This window comes from Rousettus aegyptiacus, unplaced genomic scaffold (assembly GCF_014176215.1).
Source record: "Rousettus aegyptiacus isolate mRouAeg1 unplaced genomic scaffold, mRouAeg1.p scaffold_m13_p_3, whole genome shotgun sequence".
NCBI lineage: Eukaryota > Metazoa > Chordata > Mammalia > Chiroptera > Pteropodidae > Rousettus > Rousettus aegyptiacus.
The window spans coordinates 172,553,549-172,573,533 of record NW_023416306.1 but is presented as its reverse complement, the minus strand read 5'-3'; the positions used below and the strand labels follow the sequence as shown (position 1 = coordinate 172,573,533).

At 50.0% G+C, this 19,985-nt stretch overlaps 1 protein-coding gene across 4 annotated transcripts in view; it reads right to left on the bottom strand.

Moving 5' to 3' along the window:
- Positions 1–19,985, bottom strand: part of TRAF3 (TNF receptor associated factor 3) — a 91,570-nt gene that overhangs the window by 20,717 nt on the left and 50,868 nt on the right. For 3 of the 4 annotated variants that reach the window (XM_016165988.2, XM_036239499.1, XM_016165986.2), the window contains exons 3-6: positions 5,991–6,252; positions 4,245–4,296; positions 1,812–1,916; positions 1,012–1,179 (exon numbers count right to left, since the gene is read on the bottom strand). In XM_016165988.2, the coding sequence (XP_016021474.1) occupies positions 1,012–1,179; positions 1,812–1,916; positions 4,245–4,296; positions 5,991–6,235 (570 nt within the window). In that variant the 5' untranslated portion in view covers positions 6,236–6,252. Of the gene's footprint in view, positions 1–1,011; positions 1,180–1,811; positions 1,917–4,244; positions 4,297–5,990; positions 6,256–19,985 lie in introns of all 4 variants that reach the window. The other variant, XM_036239498.1, reaches the window with a different exon arrangement.

The window sequence follows — 19,985 nt, the reverse complement described above, 5'->3', positions numbered from 1 at the left end:
CCGCCTATCACGCCTGCCAGAGCAGGGCCACGTGGGACTGACGCCACCACCCCAGCTCGAGGCCGCCCTGCCTGCCCCACCCTCCGGTCTGCCCGCTGGCCTGACAGCTCCCCAAATCCGCCTGCCAAGCTGGCTCCACCTGGGAGCCCGTGTGCGCCCCGAGGCCGCCCCCCTCCGAGGCTCTCCCTGCAGGGGGCTCTCCGCCACAGGGCCCCGCCCTGACCACCCCCTTCCCGCGCCGCCAGTTACTCTTCTTCGTGGCACAGACCACGACCACGTCGCAGGCCCGCCCGCCGTCTCTGCTGGCTAGGAGGGGCGCTTCGCCACCGATCCTGGGGCCCCGGAGCAACGCCGGCACAAAGCAGGGCTCCGCAGATGCCCGCGCGGCGAACGGGCACACGCGCCACCGTTTCCTCCCGTTACACTCGGTGTTATTTTAGATTACCCCGTGATTGTTTTCAAAGTCTGTCCTCCACCCCCAACGTCTCCCTCTTCAATTTACAGATAAGTGATCTGATTCTAACATGCATGCAATGTCGAACTGTGCCAAAATAATCGAGGTGTGAAAAAAACGTTAAATCCTCATCTTTCTGAGACAGACGAGTGTACTTCAACACTGCAGGATTAAGGACCCTGGAGTGATGGTCATCACAGAGCTATAAAACAATCAAGCCATTCAACAAGATTTTGAGGCTATTCCCTTAGAATTCCTTTAGAGAACAAGTATGCTCACTCCTTCCAACAAATGACAAATGAAAAATCCTACCTTTTAAAAAAATAGTCTTCATTTTTTTGGCATCCCAAATGATAGCCAATCAAGGCAATGAAAAACGCTAATCACATAAATCAAAATCTGCAAAGCAGATAAAGCTTAACTCTGAAATAAAGTCAAATGAAAATTGCTATTTATTCGTCTCTCTTGTCTTTATTCCTGTTAGAATCATCATTTAAAAGCTATTCTGTGCACGGATCACACCGCGCGGACAGTCGGAGAACGAGACAATACTGCACCTGCAGCGTGATCATCGGGACCTGACTCTTGCAGTGGCTGCAGGTGGCCTCGCGGTATTTACAGGCTTTTTCCACATGATCACGCAGGTCTTTCCTCAACACTCTTTCTTTGCAGTCAGCACGAACACACGGAAGTTCCTCGAACTGGCAATCGTTCTTCAAATGCACCTGAAAGACAGACAATTCAAAGATCTTAATCGGCAAAAAATTCAATCTGAAATGCCAGATTCTAGACTCCATGCAATTAAATCCTATGGAAAATGTTTCTCTCTGCCATTAGACCAGTTTTTCACAGAGAAGAGTGACAAATGTATCAAGAGACACTGAATTTTATACTCTAGTGGTTACTCGAACTATATTGCTTTTGAAGAATTATGTCAACTCTTTCTGGATAAATAAACGGTTATGTGCTAAGGATTTTGTTTTATTCTAATTCAAATATCCTTTCAAGATAAAATGATACTAATCAAAAAAACATAAAAAGTTATGTGAAATTTAAGGTTAAAAAAACGGTTTAATGGGCCTTCCAAAATTAAAATTCAATTCAGAGTTCTTCCTATTTTAATAGAGTGAGAGTGTTTAAGAATCATTTGGCAGTTCTGCTAACGATGTCATAAAAATAACGTCTCCTACCCAAGTGGCCCTGACGGCCTTCCCACTGGCTCTGTTTTCCAAGGCTCGCGGCGACCTGGCCCCGCGGGGCCGCACCGCGCCTTGAACCTCCCGCGGCCCCACACCGCCCGGGAACCTCCCGCGGCCCCACACCGCGCCGGAACCTCCCGCGGCCCCGCGAGACTCACCAGCAGGTGTCCCAGTGTCAGCTGCTCCGCGCAGCCCCTGCTTTCATTCCTGCAATGGATCTGAAGGGCCAGAATCTCTCTCTTGCAGCAATTATCCTTAAACACCTGAAATTGAAAGATAGTTATTTTAGGGGATTAGTATTTCTTAATCTCCACATGCTGCTACTTCGGACAAGGCAAAGCCACTTCAAAAAAATTAGGAGAGCATCTTTTAAGTGGACCTCAGAAAACATTAAGGACCATCTTAATTTTTAATTTCTGTAAGCAGAATAAAGGAGCAGTCCCCGTTAAGAGACACGAGTTAAATAACACAACTTCTAACTGCCAGGCTTGTGCTAGGTGACCCCAAAGAAATCAAGCAACACGGAGTAATGGGAGATCACGTTGGAGCATCCAGACATTGCGGATTAACTCTGACACCATCTCAAGGTGGGGCACACCGGGACCACGTCCACTTTTGCACTCTGGAGGCTTTCAGGAGCTGGCACTGTGAAGGTGGCCAAGGGGGTACCTGCCTCCCGTCACGGGACCAGGGCAGAGCCCACTGCAACGCGATGCCTCTTTCGATCGCTTGCTGCACAAACAGGAACTACTGTAAAACAGCACATCTGGTAGGCGGTTCACAAAACATTTTATTTTGGTTCCTTTTCCTAAAGTTATGTCACTCACAACTCCATTTTCACTAAAGAGGAGGCATTAGCCTGTAATTTTTAAAAAATAACTCTTTTAAATTTATATTGCAAAGACTGAGATTAATCCAATAATGAAAATGTTTCCCTTTGAAAATGAAAACCTTCCTTTCTCTAATTCTAAATTCCTTCAGAGAACAAGTGTGCTCACAACACAAGCTATACTGCCTGAGGCCTCCGGCATTTCTGCGAAACTCCCACGTTTACCGCTGCTACCGTGGGAAAGTAAGACAGGGATCTTAACATCTTTTTCAACTCCACAGGCAAAGAAAATAGAATCAACAGCTGTCAACAGTTAAAAATAAACTAATTTCAGGTCAAACCTAATCCTTTAAAAACATAATTTAAGATCATGACCTTTTTCAATGTCAATGAAATAGATATTTTTAACCAGTAAGAAATAATTTCCCTTTTTGTGTTACTAAATTTCTTAAGTCACTTGAGTTTAATGCTACAGATAAAAAACAAAAACAAGCAAACCAAAAAACAAACAAACATAGATTGAAAACATCAGAATAAAAGTACAGAATTTTAGAGCTGAAAAGATCTATTTACTGCAACTGTCCCACAGCGGCCCATCACCGGTGACCTCAGCCTCCCAGGACCTAACTTCCTCCTGAGACTCCGGGGCTTCAGCCAGCCTCATTTACGATTCAAAAAAACTAGTAGGGACAGCAATTCTGAGTAATAACAGACACTAAAGATCACCTTGCTCTGCTCTTTCAGCCTTCTCTCTCAATCGCACTGGTTAGATACTTGTCAACAAGTTAACAGGTTAGCTACCAGTTAAGATACTGGGGTGAAGTCGAGCGATTTTTCTTGAAAACAATCTCTTTTCCTGTTACTAACCAAAGTCTTTGGCAGCAGGTAGCACTCAGAAAAGAAAGGTGCGTGGACTTATGGGCGGGACGGTGCCGCCTCTCAACTGTCCAGAGCGGGTCCCATCAGATGCTCCCGTCCAGGCAGCCCAGAGCACCTATCGCCAGCAGCCTTGCCGTCTCTGTGCTCACCGGGGCTGCCCAACCATAAACCCAATCTGCAAAGTGCTTTAGACAGGAAAACCCCTGAGCAAGAATTTTATTGTACAATTTAATGACCTACAGTTAAAAAACTGTTAGGTTCATTAATCAAAATACTAGAACTCCACATTTTTATTGATGTTTTAAGTACTTTAAGGATGAATCATTTCAGACTTAAAAGTGTGCCCGGCAGGGTCTGGCAGCACATGGATGGCCAGGGACGCCATGAAAGGGGCCCCAGGAGGGCGGTGGGCGCCTGTGCTCTGAGAGTCTGCGGCGACCCCATGAGTGCCACCGGCACACGCGAGTACGAAGGGGAGGGAAGAGGAGAGGAGGGGCTGACGTCCACATGTGGCTAACGACTACGAGACACGGCATGGGGCGCAGGGAGCAAGTTCAATGGGAGCCGTCAGACGAGACAAGACTGCGGCGGTGGAGCTCAGCTGCGCGGCACGAAGGCCCGAGACGGCCTGCTTCACTCCCGCGGGGGGTCAGCGGGCGGCGCTGCGAGGGCGGGCGAGGCGGGCGAAGCCCCTCGCTCAGCACGTGCAGCCGGGCGGCCTGCGGGCGGATCCTCCCTGCCTGGCCAGGGGCTCCCAGGACACGGTCCCGACTCAGCCCACTGCGCCGGCCACCACGTCACACTCTGGGGTGAAACTGGGGCGCCGCCGGTCACCGGCTCAACACTCACGACCGACAAAGCGGTTGCTTAAAGCCCCAAATACCTTGTCTTTAATGATGCTCTCTTGACACGCAGTGCATTTCGGGCTTGAGGAGCTGAGGAGAAACACACGAGCACGTTAGCGCAGAAGTCCCACTCGCCAGGCCCCCCAGACGCGCCGAGCCCGATGGTCCGGCCGGGCGGAGCCTCCGGATGCCAAGGCGAGTCTGGTTTAAATATGAAACCATAGGAGAAAGGGGCTTCTTTAAGGGTCATTTTTCATAAGGAAGTTTTTAAGCAGATCAGTCCCATCTGGAAAGCCCCTTTCAAGTTAAAAGTGAAATTTTATTTCAGAAACCAAAACCCGCCATCTGTGGGGGCTCTGCGGTGTGAGCGCACAGTTTCTCAGGAGCGGGTACTTTCTGGGCAGCTCTTCCCTGCCCGGCGCCCCGAGAGGCCGGGGCAGCGACACAGACCAGCGCGCAGAGATTCCAAGGAGCCACTGGTGTCATCCTTGTCCCTACACTCGGGACGTGAGCCACGGCTCCCAAGCTGCCCTGCGTGGATTTGCTTCTCACCCCACCCTGTACCTGGAAACCGCCTCCTAGCGATTAAAAATAGAAGCTGAGTTTGAGCCCTCTCTGCTCCCAAGACCCTGCCCCAGACAGCCTCGGGGCTGCAGGCATCTAGGCTGGGTTTCGGCGGGGGCTCCAGGGAAGGGGCGGCAGGGCCGGGCATGCGTGTGGGCGCTGTGGGTAGAGGACGCTGGGCGGGGAGCTGAGGGCTGATGGGGGGAGGTAACGAGTGCTTTTTAAAATAAAAACTCCTTCACTTAGACCACACTATGTGGAGCGTGTGCGGCCCTGCTTGAATCACGTGACTCTATCCACAGCTTTACACCCCAGGGCTGCGCAGCATCTGGGTGGAATCCCCGGGCACCTGCCGAACACAGAGCAGGAGGAGAGCCAGGAGCAGGCCGGAAACCAGAGAGGGACAGCCCTGGCCCGCCCCGGAGCTGCAGCCACTAAGCTGGACTCACGAGCTCTGCCACCTGCAGCAGGAATGCTGGGTTCACTGTTGGGGATCAGTGGCGGGGACCACGATGGAAGGACCAGGAGAGGGTGACGGGGAGGGTGGCAGGGAAGGAGGCAGCTGCTGTGCTCAGCAGTCCGGAAGCGCGTGGCCTGGTGGGGGCGAGCCTGAGCCATCTTGCGCCCTGAGTCACCCGGTGCCCAGCACCATGCTCAGAACACCTGTGGGACGAGGCCCTGCTGTCCTGGCCAGCCTCGCCGACACCCCGTGACTCCGAAATGGCACAGGCACTTGTCCGCCGCGGCTGCAGGGGCGCGTGCGCTCCACTCACACAAGCTGCTGAGCACGTGACTGGATTCCCTCTCGGGTTAGGGGTTAGGGACGTGCCCAGCCCCTCCTCGGCCCTGCACACTGCGGCCCGCGCACTTGAAGGGTCATTCCTCTGTCGCCGTCTGGCGGTGTGTCTCCATGGACCTGTGAGCTCCTAGAGCAAAAGCCAGCTACACAGACGGGGGAGGGGGCACCAGGGACAAAGGGGCGGTGGTCAAGAACATGGCAGGGGCAGGAGACTTTACGGAGGCGTGGGGGAGGCGGGGGCGGGAGTCGGCGGGGCGGGGCGGTGCGGGCCCAGGGCACAGAGGCCCCACAAACCCAGCGTGGGTCCTACCGGTTGCCCTAAAAGAGTCACAAGTGGGCTGAGAATTTATTTGGGTTTCTGCGGAGCTTTCCCTCCAGAGCTTGTGTTTTGGAGAAGAGCGAGGCTGGGGAGGGCGCCCACCTCAGCACGGCGGCCATGCAGGTCTCGCAGAACCGGTGTCCGCACTCCGTCTGCTTCGGGTTGCACAGCACCAGGCGGCACTTCTCGCACTTGTACTTGTCCTCCACGGCCTTCACGAACCTTTCCTTGTAACCTCCCTGCTCGGGGACGAAGACCGAGGGCCCGGAGCTGCGGTCGGGGTGCGGCTTCAGCGGCGGGTTGGTCTGCAGCGAGCCGGGGGAGTCCATCTTTTTACTCGGCTCCATTCTAAGAAGGAGAAATTCTGCTGGAAAAAAAACAACAGTAAATAAGCAAAGTGCAACCACGTCATCCCACGCAAGGAAACAAACGGCTCTGGAAAAGCGAAAGGGCCCGAGAGGGTGTCCTCTCCAGGTCTGAGGAGCACGAGACGCGTCCGGACTTCGGTGAGCGACAGAGCGAGCGCCAAGCATCCTCCCTGCTTCCTCCCCGACCGAAGCTCTGCACTCACATCACTATTTTAACAACGCTCTAAAAGGCATCGATTGTATTTCTGGCTCTTCAAAATGCAGATAACACTTTGCTTGCCATGACTTCAAATTCTATGCATCATTCTGATGTTTTGGCTGAAGCAATGGCCATTCCCGGCCAACTTTACTTGTTAGCCTCAAAGTTAGTGCTGGGTGACAGTCGAGATGACGTGACTCAGGTGGCCTGTCCACGGCGACAGCATCTCATTCTGACAACAGCACCGACTGTGTGATGGTGTCTACAGACTCCCGCTACGCTTCACGGTGCAACCCCACGAGCGCATGCCCTGCACACACCCCCTTCCTCACTACGCAAACCCTGCAAAGCTTCGGGGTGGGCCCGCTGTGGACTTCCGGGCACTCTCATGCTCAGTGACAGAGCTGGCAGAGGGGCCACCAGGACTGGGTGCGTCTCCTGCGCCCACCGGGGCAGGTTCTCCTACCGCACGTGGTGACAAGTGTGCAGGTGGCTGGTCCCACCAGCGGACAGAGTGAGCAGTCCCTAGACACGAGCCGCAAAGGGCCCAGCCCGAGCAGCTCTGCCGGCCGAGGCGCACAGTGCCCATCTGGTGACCCCTCAGAGGGACTTTCTTCAAAACTCACCGGGTCTCTCAAAACTACACTGCGTTCTTGCTCAACTCATCAATTTCTGCTGCTTACAAAAATGCGGGTCAGGTTCTCCGTGTGGCTCCACCCCCATGCAGGCGCTGGGCGCAGCTGCACCCCGGGCCGGCTGCCCGGCACAGGAGCCCGCGGCGGCCGGGTGCGAGGCCGGTCTCTCCAGACTTGTTCCTCGCGCTGACTGAAGGTTCGCGCCCAGGGATGTATAGGGGCCGGCCTGCCGCCCTCCTCGGACGCGCCTCCCCACCGCCTCGGGGATGCCCACCCTGGCCAGCCCGCTCACGCGACCACCTCTGCCCTCTCTGCGCCTCTCCCCGTGGCACTTCTCCCAGGACTGCAGGCCACATTTACGTGGCCTCTCTCTTGGGTAGGACGTAAGCTCCCCAATCCATGGCACGGATTTGGATCCTTTTGTTCCGGACAAACCCCAGGTACCTAGAATGGTGCCTGACGGGTCGAAGGTACTCAATACACATTTGGTGGGTTAACGGACGGAAAGGTGAGGTTTGAGTCGCGCGTACCTAACTGTATTTCTGTGACAATGAACTCCACAGGAAAAGAAACTCCCCAGCTTTCAGATCTGATCTGATCGTGTCAGGCCTTGAAAATCCCGCTTAGATTATGGTACTGACCACATACATGGGTTTAATATTTTGTCCTGTGGAGCGTAGGGAGCTGTGTGTTCAATAAAGACTTTTAATGAGAAATGTTTGACTCTTCAGAGGTTCAAATTCCTATTTTGAGCATGAGTGACAACTTACTTAAGATCGAGCTAACGATAAATTATAAATGTCTGCTTACCGTGTCATACTCTGTACGAACAGGTATAAAACACAGTCTTGGAGCCTCTGTTTTCACAGGCTACGCAGGACGAGAGAAGGCACCTAGGGAAGCCCTCACAGCAGCCCTGTCCTGAGGCGCAGGACGGCCTGTGGCGGGGGCACCTGTCAGGGCTGCCTGCAGTGTGGAACGCCCACGAGCACCTGGCAGTGGGGTGCGAGGGGCCTCTGGCGACCTCGCCCGCACCCTGCACCCTGTCCACGTGGCCGTCCTGAGCGAAGCCGTCAGGAGGAGGGAAGAGGCCGCCCAGCGCTTAGGCAGCAGGAACAACAAAGCGCCCAGCCTCCACCTCCTGTTCCCAAGTAAGGAAAACGCAGCGTGGAAACGGTCCAGACGGAGACGGACGTGGCGGTGGGGGGGGGGGGGGAGGGGGCCCTGGTGGGCCTGGGGCTTCTCGCTGGGTGAGGGTGGCGTTCGGGAACCGGACGCTGGGGATGGCTGTATGACCGCCAATGTGCTAACCGCCACTGAACCACACGCTTTAAGGGGTGACTTTCATGGAATGCGAATTGTGTCCCAACTTAAAATCTAAACAAAGAATACGACAAAGTGCCCGTTCAAAATGGTTCTGTTCGGATTGGGTTAATCCGTGACATTCGCACGTAGTAGCGCAGACTTTAAAATGCGTCTCCCAAACTGAGACGGGACGTGCCCGATACTGTGGACCTGACACAGGAGCGGGCACGACACGACTTCCATCTACACCGCGACAGAGGAAGCGGCAGCTGACAAGGAAGACGCGGCGGTGACGGGGACGCGCGTCAGGCCCCAGCGGCGGCCGCTCCCTCCCGGCGCCGCGTGTGGGAACACGGCCTCTCTGTCAACCTGCACACAAACTGCGTCGTGCACGCGAACTGACCTCTGGCTTTCTTTTGTCACCCAGAGTGTATCCCAGGCACTTTCCCGCATCAGCATAGAAAGACCCGTGTCATTATTTCGAGGGGCTGCAGAGCACCCAAGTGCGTGGCTCCCCGTAACGTATACGGCCAGTTCTGCTGACGGAGGCTGAGGCTGGCTCTGGCACTCCGCAGTTATGGACAACCTGGTGGCCACTCCCGAACATGTATCTTTGTAACTTGATGCCAAGCCGAAGACGACGCGCATCAAACGCGATCATTGCCAAACCGCCTTCTAAGAGTTCGTGCACTGTAGATTTCTTCCGATGGTTAGTAAACTATTAAACAACTGTCATTGTAGAGGACAACAGCCCGTTTCACTCAAGCACTGATGCTTCCTGCTTCGCTTGGGCCTTGGCTGTGTTTTTGGAGAATGCTGCTGGCCACGCTGGTGTGCAGTCCAGGCTGTCCCGCGGGTGCCCGTCTCCCATGCGGCGGGCAGCAGGCGCAGCCTGGAATGCCAAGGGCACCTCCTCACCTTTCTCCAGGCGTGGGAGAACCCTTCCCCAGGTGAGCGACTCGGCAAAGGTTTGCCAAACCAACCGCATTTTATTTCAACAAATACACAGGGCACCTACAGCATGCGCAGCTCTGTGCCTTACACGTCAGGGGACACAAGCGTGAAGGAGACTGTCCCCGCCCTCAGACGGGACACAGGTGCTCAGGGTCAACATCTGAAACAAGCAACAGACGTGAGAGCCGACCTCTGGGAGTCACAGGGGCTGTGGATCTTCAGAAGAGGAAGCTGTCACCTCTGCAGAAGGGAGGTCAGGCTTCCCGACCGGGGCTGCAGCGGATGCTCCTTCTGAGAGGCGGCAGCAGACACAGCCCTGTTGGGTGGCCGTGCAGGGAGCCTGCACCTGGGGCTGTGGGAGGGGGCGGATCCTTGGGCCCAGCATTTATCCTTTGAGCCTCACTTTTCTTTTCATGTGAAAAGCAGACACTCCCTGTCACGCTCAGAGCACTATCAGGCATCCCTGAAATATCCTCGCGGATCCCTCTGCTAACTCTGCAGCACTATACACGGAAGATACGTCTTCCTGCCAACTGAGATCCAGATGCTTGACAAGGACTGGGCTGTTCCCTCACGTTAGGGCTCCAATCCTTTCTTCAAAATGCCCCTCTCCTCAGCAATTAAGCAAGAAAAAGAAAGAAAAGGCTTCCATACTGGAAAGGAAGAAGTAAAACACTTTCTATTTTCAGATGACATAATCATGCATATAGAACATACAAAAGAATCAACTGAAAACTAGCTGAATAAACTTGTTCGGCAAAGTTGCAGAATACGAGATCAATATATAAAAATCAATTGTATTTCTGTATACTAGCAATGAACAACTCCAAAATGAAGAAAACAACTTGTTTATAACAACATCAAAAAGGGTGAAATATCTAGGAATAAATGCAACTAACCTGTGGAGAGGGCTTCAAGCTGACAAGGTCCTTGCAATCTGTGAGGTCAACCAAAGGCTGCCTCACCTCTATGAGCCTCCTAAGAATGAGGAAGTACGAACTGATGGAACTGATGGAGGACAACGTGGTGTTAATGGAAATGGAAGGATTATAGCAGGGTGTGTAGGCTGGGTGGGGATAATCTTATTTTAGCTAGCAATTGTTTGCTCTTGTACAAAAGCAGCTTACGAACATAAAACTGGGCCACTACCCCATCATCAGTGGACAGTGGGCCTCTTGCTCCCAGCTTCCTGTCTTCTTTCTCTTCTCAATCTCTCGCTGTTTCCAGTTAGGTTTATTTTCCAGGGCTGCGTTGGACGTGTTAGGATTTACTACTCGCTGGACGCGGCACCAAAAAGGAGAGTAAGATGTGTATCCTGAAAACTAGGAAACACAGCTGAAAGACAGTAAGGGTCTGAACGAATGGAAAAATATCCCATGTTCATGGATTGGAAGACTTAACATTGCAACACTACTCAAACTGACCGACAGACTCATCTTAACCTGTTAAAATCTCAGCTTTTTTAAAAACAGAAATTAATAAGCTGAACCTAAAATGTATATGGAAATGCAAGGGACCCAGAATGTACAAAACGATCTTGAAAAAGGAGAAAAAAGTTGGAGGACGCACACTTCCTCATTTCAAAACTTATTGCGAATCAACCGGGACACTGTGCCCTGGCATGAGGGTGGACACACGGGTCGCTGGGACGGGACCGACAGCGCAGGCACGCGCCCTTACCCGCGCGGTCGCCTGGCTCCTGACACGGGTTCCCAGACCATCTGAGGGGGGAGGAAGCGTGCGCTCAGTGTCGGCGATGTCACCATGTCACAGGACGAAGGAGGCTCGGGTCCCGGGCGTCCTCATCAGCGCGCTGCGGGGGCCAGGCCGGGTGGGTGAAGGAGCGGCTCGGGGTTTCTAAGCCTCCCCCGCTGGTACCCTTCCTTGCCTTCCAAAAAAATGTATTGGGTAGCACAAAAGATTATGTGCATGGACATGCAAAGTATGAATACAAGAAAGAAAACGACTCCAGGACAAACCACCCAGCGATCACGATCACGTAGCTGTGTGTTCCTTCCTCAGGCATCCCCTGCCTCTCTCCAAAAAGATGTCAGCCTGAGCTTTGTGTTTATAATTCTCCTGCTACTATAAACATTTTTCTTCTTAAGCAATATATTTTTGCCTGTTTTTAAAGTCATGAAAATGATATCATAGCACGTGTAAGTCCTCTGCTGTCAGTTACTATAAATATTCATCTGTGTTTGCTGTGTGTAACTAATAACTTCATTCATTTTCAATGCTGTGTAATATCCCATGATATACTTATCCATTTTCTTATCACACTGTTGCCAGTTTTTGCTGTTATGAAAGGAGAGGAAGGAGAGAAAGAAATAAAAAGAAGATCTAAAGACAAATTGAACAAAAACTTTCCATATGTGATAAAAAATACTAATCTGCACATCCGGGAAGCTCAACAAATTCCATGTAGGATGAACTCCAAGTGTTCCACACTGATGCAAATTATAACTGAACTGATGAAAAACAAAGAAAGAATTCTGAAAGCAGCAAGAAACAGGTCCACGAGAATCTCCTCCGTAAGATGAACAGCTGCTATCTCGTCAGAAAGCATGGAGGACAGGCAACAATGGGATGACATAGTCAAAAGGCTGAAAGAAAAAACTCAACTAAGAATTCTATATCCAGCAAAACTATCCTTCGAAAATGAAGACGACTCTCAACAAAATGCTAGGAAGCTGAATCCAACAGCATATTAAAGGTATTATATACCATGACCAAGTGGTATTCATCCCAGAAAGGCAAGGGTGGTCGACATTTTTTTTTTAAATAAATGTAATATACCACATTAATAAAGGGGAAAAACACACACAGTCATTGCAATTGATATAGAAAAAGCATCTGACAAAAATCCAACAGCCTTCATCATAAAAACCCTCAGAAAACAAGGAATAAAAGAGAATCCCCTCAATGTGATAAAGGACATCTATGAAAAGCCCACTTAATGGTGGAAGACTGAAGGCTTGACCTTTAAAGATCAGGAAGAAGGAAAGAAAGGATGCATGCTTTCACCGCTGATGTTAACCATCACACTGGAAGTTCTAACAGAGCAATTAGCCAAGAAAGGGAAATAAAAGGCATCCAAATTAGGAAAAAGTAAAACTATCTCTATTCACAGATAAGATGATCTTAAGTATTAAAAAAAACCCCAAATGATTCACAAGAAACACAACTAGAGCTAATAAATGAGTTCATCAGAGTCGGAGGGCGTAAGAACAGCACAGGAACACCAGCTGAGTTGAGTTTCTATGCTCCAGCAATAAACAATCCGAAAAGCACATTTAAAACAGCTCCACTTACAATAGCATCCAGGAGAATAAAATACCTAGGAATAAATTTAACCAAAGATTTATTCACTGAAAACTATAAAACAATTGCTGAAAAGAAATGAAAGAAGACGCGATTAAATGATAAGACATTGGTTTGGTCCAAAAGAAATCTACATACGTGATCAGAAGACTAAATATCGTTAGAAAGGCAATACTACTTGTGAAGGTTAATTTTGTGTCATGTTGGCAGGACCATGGGGTGTCTAGAGATTGGTCAAACGTTATTCTGGGTGTGTCTGTGAGGATGTTGGATGAGAGCAAGATTTAAATTGGAAGGCTGAATAAAGCAGACTGCCCCACCCCACCCCCCTGCAATGTGGTTGGGCCTTGTCCATCAATCGAAGACCTACAGAACAAAAAGGCAGACTCCCCAATGAGGGGATTCTTTCTGCCTGACTGCCTTCAAACTGAGACACCAACTCTTTCCTGTCTTTGGGCTTGAACTGAAATATAGGCTCTTCCCAGATCTCGAGCCTGCTGGGCTTTGAACAGGAACTAGACCACTGGCTCTCCTGGTTTCAGGCCTTCAGACGCAGGCTGGAGCTAAGCCATCGGCCCTCCCGGTTCTCCAGCTCGCCAACTCACCCTGCAGATCTTGGGCCTTGCCTCACTTTACACGCGCGCACACGCACACGCACACACACACACAAATTGGTTCTGTTCCTCTGGAGCACTCTTAGCATCCAAAGCGATCTACAGATTCAATACAACAATACCTACCAAAATGTCAATGGCCTTTGTTCTTTTATAGAAATGAAAAATCTGATCTTGAAATTCATACAGAATTGAAAGAAACACCAAAGAGTCAAAACAGTTCAAAACTTACTACGAAACTAGAGTAATCAGAACAGTTTAATGCCGGCGTAAGAACAGACATAGAGACCAATGGAACAGAACTGGGAGTCCAGATAGAAGCCCATACTCTGTGGCCAAATGGTTTTCGACATGGATGCCAAGACCCTTTAGTAGGAAAGACCAGTCCCTGGGATGACTGGGTAAAAACAGGCCTAAAAATGAACTTGCACACTCACCTCAATCCATACACACAACTAATTCAAAATCGATCAACTACTAAAATATACGAGCTAACGTCATAAAACTCTTAGAAAAACCAGGGGTATACCCATGACCTTGAATTGGCAAAGGATTCTCAGATATGACAGCAAAAGCACAATCGACAAAAGAAAAAAACACAAATTGGACTTCGCCAAATATGAAAACTTTTGTATATAAAAGGACATCATCGTGAATATGAAAAGACAACAAAATGGGAGAAACTATCTACAAATCACTTATTTGACAAGGGACTAGTATCCAGAATATATAAAGAACTCTTACAACTCAACAACAAAGAGACAAACCACCCAATTAAAGAATGGGCAAAGAATCTGAATAAACGTTCCTCCAAAGACACAGAAGCAGCCAACGAGCACATGAAAAGATCTTCTGCATCCTTCATCATGAAGAAAATAAAGTCAAAACCACATGAGTTTCCACTTTGTACCCACCAGGATGACTACGATTAAAAAAAAAAAAAAGGTAAAATAACAAGTAGTATTGGCGAGGATGTGCAGAGATAGGAACTCTGACACGTGACTGGCAGAAATGTAAAACAGTGCAGTCACTGTGGAAACCAGCCTGGCTGGTCCTCGAAAGGTTAAATATAGAATTACCACATGACCCAGCCACTCTACTCCTATGTCTATACACATGAGAATTGAAAACATATGTTTATACAAAGACTTGTACAGGAATGTTCATAGCATCAATATTCATAACCAAAAGCATTAACAGCCAACTGTCCATCAAGAGATGGTAAGATAAACAAAATACAGTAAATGCACACAGTGCTCTATTCAGCCATAAAAAGGACTGAAGTACTAAAACGTGCTACACCATGAACACTATGTTACGTGATAAAAGTCAGAAAGGAAAGGTCGTGTACTGCATGATTCCATTTATATGAAATGTCCAGAACAGGCGGATGCACAGAGACAGAAAGTAGACCGGTGGTCACCAGGGGCTGGGAGAGGGGAGCGCGCTGGACAGTGCCTTCTTGGCGTGTGGCTCTGTGGGGATGATGACAATGTTCTGGAATTAGTGGTGATACTTGCCTAACACTGTGAATATACGAAAAACCACCGACCAGTACCTTTCAATAGTTTAAATCACTGTTTCTAAATTTAAAAATGTAAAAAAACATTTTAATAAAAAATAAAGTCTAACAAGCTTAGACACCCTACTCTCTCTTCATCACACGTAGCCCAATAACCACCTCTCACTAACCCCAGCGGAAAAACAGCAGCAAAAACAACGACATTAAAAAATGGCTGGCACGCTGCCATCTGATGTGACACAATTCTGTTGACGTTTAGATGCAAGGAATTTCAAATAATTGTACGTATTTTAATGGAAAAAATAAAAGTGGAGAGGAGTAAAGGTATCAGAAGGCAATGAAAAACTAAGCTCAAGGAAATAATGTTTTAAATTAAACGCAGAGAAATAAGTGGCCAAAGGACAGCTGCCAGCATCGAGCATGGACCACGCCGCGTGCCAACGCAGACCGGGGACTCGCTGGCGCCAGCGACCCCTCACCCCAGGCTGGAGCAGGCATCTACTGAAAATAGTCACGAAGGCCAGGACCATGTTCGACAGCCCCTAAACTAAAAACCACTATTAAAAAGGAAGTTCCCTAGTTCTTATTATAATTCTCCAAAACAAACTTATAAAATTAAAATGTTAAATTTTTCTAAAACATCTGTGATGGTAATTTCGAACCTGCGACTCTGCTCGTCCACACCGTGCTGTTGATGGGCCGGGAGGCCGAGGGCTCCGTGTGGGTCGGCTGCGGAGGTGGCCGGAAAGGAGCAAACTCGCATTTCGGGAATCTTCCAAATGGGGACTGCAGGAACCTTCGACTAGATTTTTTGAGTTAAATATAAATAGCTTTATTTCTCTTGCTTATACATGGGTATAAAATTGATTAAATTCTCCCTTGAAGTTTAGATGTGACAATTGTAGTTAATGAAATTCTACGGTATTTATAACAGTTATTGTGTTGGTGGGAGAGAAGTTGCGCAAGCTCAGTCGAATGCGTTAGGGATGGTAGAGGAAGCGACATTTGGGGCCCGTGGACTCGTATTTAACAGGATGATTTGGGGAAGCAGCTCGGAGGTTACAGCACCCAGAGTCCGGCCACACATGCCTCTGCCGGGCACATCGGACCAGGCGAGCGACGGAGACCGGGGGCCGCCCCGACAGCCTCCCCTTCCTGTCCTCGCTTCGGCGTCAGGTTCGGGAAGAGGGTGCAGCAGAACGCACACAAAGACAGACATTCTGCTGCAGTGACAACAGATGCGCTAAGTGAAGGGAGTGCAAAGGGCACTGCAGAGAGGGAAAAGCACGTGGCTAAACAATGGCGCGCAAGCCAGCGCCCTCCGAGGAGCTCAGAAGGGGCCAAGAGCAGCCACCGCCAGGAAGCGGCGGCCTTGGGGCTGGCGTCCTGGGCCCGCGCCCGGGACCGGGCTGCCTGCCTCGGCGTCTGGCACTCTCGGCTCTAGAGCTCTGATTCTGCGGTTGCCTTTGAGAAGAATTACTCTTGTTACATTAGTTACTATTTGCTGCATGTTTAGGCATGAGTTTTTTGTACTTTGAGGCTATATTTTTACCCAAATGAAAAAGAATCCCTATTTGAGAAAATCGTTTAATAAAGTTTCCGTTTCCGGCCAGACCCTGCGGAGCCCCCCTCACCGCGGAGGCGCCTCTGCACAGAGACACACGGCAGCGAGCTGGACCGGGTCCCTCCACGTTCCCCTACGGCCCCAGGACGCCGACGGCTTGCAGTCCCGTTTCTGTGATTTCAGCTGAGCCACTTCTTACTTGGGAAATTGGAAACTGGAAACAAAAGTACATCTGCTGACAAAAGGGTGTTCCAAGCCCTGGAAAGCCCGGGGAAAACCAAAAAAGGGAAGCATCAGATAAACAAAGAAAATGGCTCCTGCCAGCAAGAAAGTGCTATCCACCACACGGACGAGGAAAAACAACGTGACGTCATGCTCGGCAGGGAAGTGGAGCCCCGTCCCGGTGATGCCGGCACAGGGGGACACCAGAAGACCACGCGCACACAGGCGAGCCTGCCGGGCAGCTGCGCGAACCCGCGTTACGCACACGCCTCAGCGCACGGGCCCCTGCCACGACGCCGCACGCTCGGCTCGGGCCCGGGCCTGTGCTAACTGGCCACTGGGAAAGGACGAGGAGGCCTCGTCCAAACGGGCGGATCGCAACCACACGGAAAGCCCGCTCTGCAGGGAGGAGACAGACGCACGGAACAGGCACACGGCTGGACAAGAACCGGATAAACCACCGTGTAAAACTTGGCCTTAAACCCTTAAAAAAAAAAAAAAGCTATTTGAGGCCCAGCACCGCCAATATCCGTTGGTTCCTGTGATTTAGGATTTTTAAAAAGCATTCATTCAGCCCTGCCTATGTGCAAAGATGCAGTGCCTCTCCTGGCCCAGGGCCAGAGTCCTGCCATCTGGACAGGAAGGAGGGAGAAAGCAGAGGGCTGGAGGCGGGGCTCAGTCTGCGACAACCAACCAACGACAAAGAGCGGGCTGCCCGGTCCAGGGGAGGCCGCCCTGAGGCCTGGACTGGCGCCTCGGGCTGCGCGCGGGGCAGAAGCTGCAGCTGTGTGATCAGGTTCATGCTCCCCGGGCACCATGTTTACTTGAAAATATGAGTGAAAAACTATGGCCATACTAAGCAGTGAATTACAGTATGTAAATCGACTTTAGACTAAGCATGGGGTTTCCGCTCGCTGGCTCTGTCTCTGCTCCTCTCCCCTCTCTCTAGGGACGCTCCCACTTCCACCTGTGGCTTAAAGACTGGCGCTTCCAGACCCTGCTCTGCATCCACCTCTCCTCCACACGCTCACGCTGTGCCGTGCCCCCTCTCTGGGCCGCGCTCACCAGATCTGCAGGAGGGAGCCTCAGCACTGGGCGGCCACCCTCTGAGGTCCCAGGCCATTTCCCTCAGTCTGTCATATTGCACAGGAGTCTTGTATGTGGCGAGCAAAGCCAGCACAACATTTGTCACCTTTAGCGCTTCCCATTCCCATCTGACCCATCCCTACCTGCCCCAAAACAACTTCTCCCACTTCAGAGACTGACACCATCACCTAGCCAGCTGCCCAAGCAGAACTGACCTCGCCCCGATTCTGACATCTGGTCATTACTCAAGACCTGTCAAATTCATCACCTCCCTGCCTTGGTACAGGTGCACGTTTTGTTGCAAGTGAGATACTCACAGATTTAACTCATCTGCAGTCTCTTCCAGCTAAAATAACCCATTCTAGCCCACACCTCTCATTTTACACAGAAGGAAGACCAGGCCCAGACAAGCAACGTGCCTGCAGAGTCCCTGAACTGACAAATCTGCAAGTGGATAAAGAGCAAAATTGATGATATTGATGGACAGGAGAAACCTACTGATTAAAGCCAAAATACTTTTTAAATTAGTTTTTTCCCATAATATATCCAATATGTTAGAATAGTTTGCAGCTGCAGGAGGGTCTCTATATACCGCGATGGCGTAAGCCTCACCATGTGCTGTTAAATGTGAAAAACACGGAGAGAAGCTGGTACTGTATGTTTCCTAATAGGGCCGTGTTCTCTCTCTCTCTCTCTCTCTCTCTCTCTCCCTCTCTCTCCCTCTCTCTCTCTCTCTCTCCCCCTCTCTCTCTCCCTTTCTCTCTTTCTCTTTCTCTTTCTCTCTCTCTCTCTTTCTCTCTCTCTCTCTCACACACACACACACACACACACACACAAATAGAAAGATAAATCAAAAATTTTAAAAAGTTACCTATGGAGGAGGAAAGAAATAGGGAATGAAAGCTAGATTTCTAAAAATTTTTATTTTGACTTGGATCCATTAAAATGTTTTACAAACCTGTAACGCAAAATTTAAAAAGAAACTACTCCTTAAAATAAAAATAAATGAATCAAACAGAGTAACAAGCTGATGGCACACTGATGGACTGGATCGAGTGACTTTAAATCACAATGACTTGGCAGAACATCCCTAGGGTCAACTCCAAGGATGAAAAGAATGGCAGCAAATCTTAAACGGTCCCCAGTGGCTGCGCTGTGGGTGGATATCAGCGCTGTCACTCGAACTGTCGCATGGACTCCACAGGTTAGAACAAGCAATGGCAACGGTAAGAACCAAGGCTCTCAGCATGAGCGGAGAGATTTGTACGAAACCAAAGGAAGAACCGTATGATCCTAAATTTGAGATAAAAACATCAGTATGAACTCATGATGTAGTTTCACTTAAAAAGTATATTTCCTGGCTATCTACCAAAAAGGCCTGGAAATAATAACCAGCCGAGTAGCAACACATATCCCTAGTGCCAGGGTGTGGTCTCAAGATATTTTCTGCACAAGGGGACCCGAGATGCTTAGAGAAATAGCCAATTCCAGGTTTGGTGTCAAAAAGTACAAAATGAACATGAAACAGCCCCCCAGAGCCAAAAGCCAAGGGAGGAAGACTAGGGGGCCAGGAAGGACCAAGGCGGTGCTCGAGAGGCGCTGGTGGCCAAGAGGGGCACAGTTTTGGCATGTGCAAGAGTCAAAACTGCAATGAATTAAAACATATCACAGGTGTTTAAATTCTCAAGTTTAAAATGATACTTAAAACAATCACCAGTCGCTGTGGAGCCACTGTGGAGCTGTCTCGTACTGAGAACGGCTAAGGGCAAGAATCAGGATCTATCCTGCCTCTCCTATTTGAACCGTCCCTTAGGATACCCGGTTAAAGATGGGAGGTATCTCTCAGAAGATCACTTGGTCAAGGCAGAAAACTGATAAAATTTGTAACGTCATCGTGGTCACCGTCGAATGACCGAGAACAGGCACGGAGCAGCACCCCCGCGACGCCTGTGCTGAAGGCCGAGCCGGACGGAGCCGGACCAGATGGAGCCGGACCAGACAGAGCCGGACAGGAACAGAGCCAGAGCGTAGACCCACCTACGGCTTCAGGGAAATACGGAGCGGGAGAACACAGCCAACAGAAATGGCGAAGTCAGAGGTTTGGAAACCTCCGACCACAGAGAAATCAGCCTGGATTTTCCATGAAGAAAATGCAAGGAAAAAAAGGACAGGGAGGCCCGATCCCTTGATTAAGAGACTTAAGTGACACTTCGGCTAACTGTAATCATTTTGGACCCGGCTTCAAACAAACTAAAAAAAATATTGAGACTACTGGGGAAAACTGAATGATATTGTGATTATGAA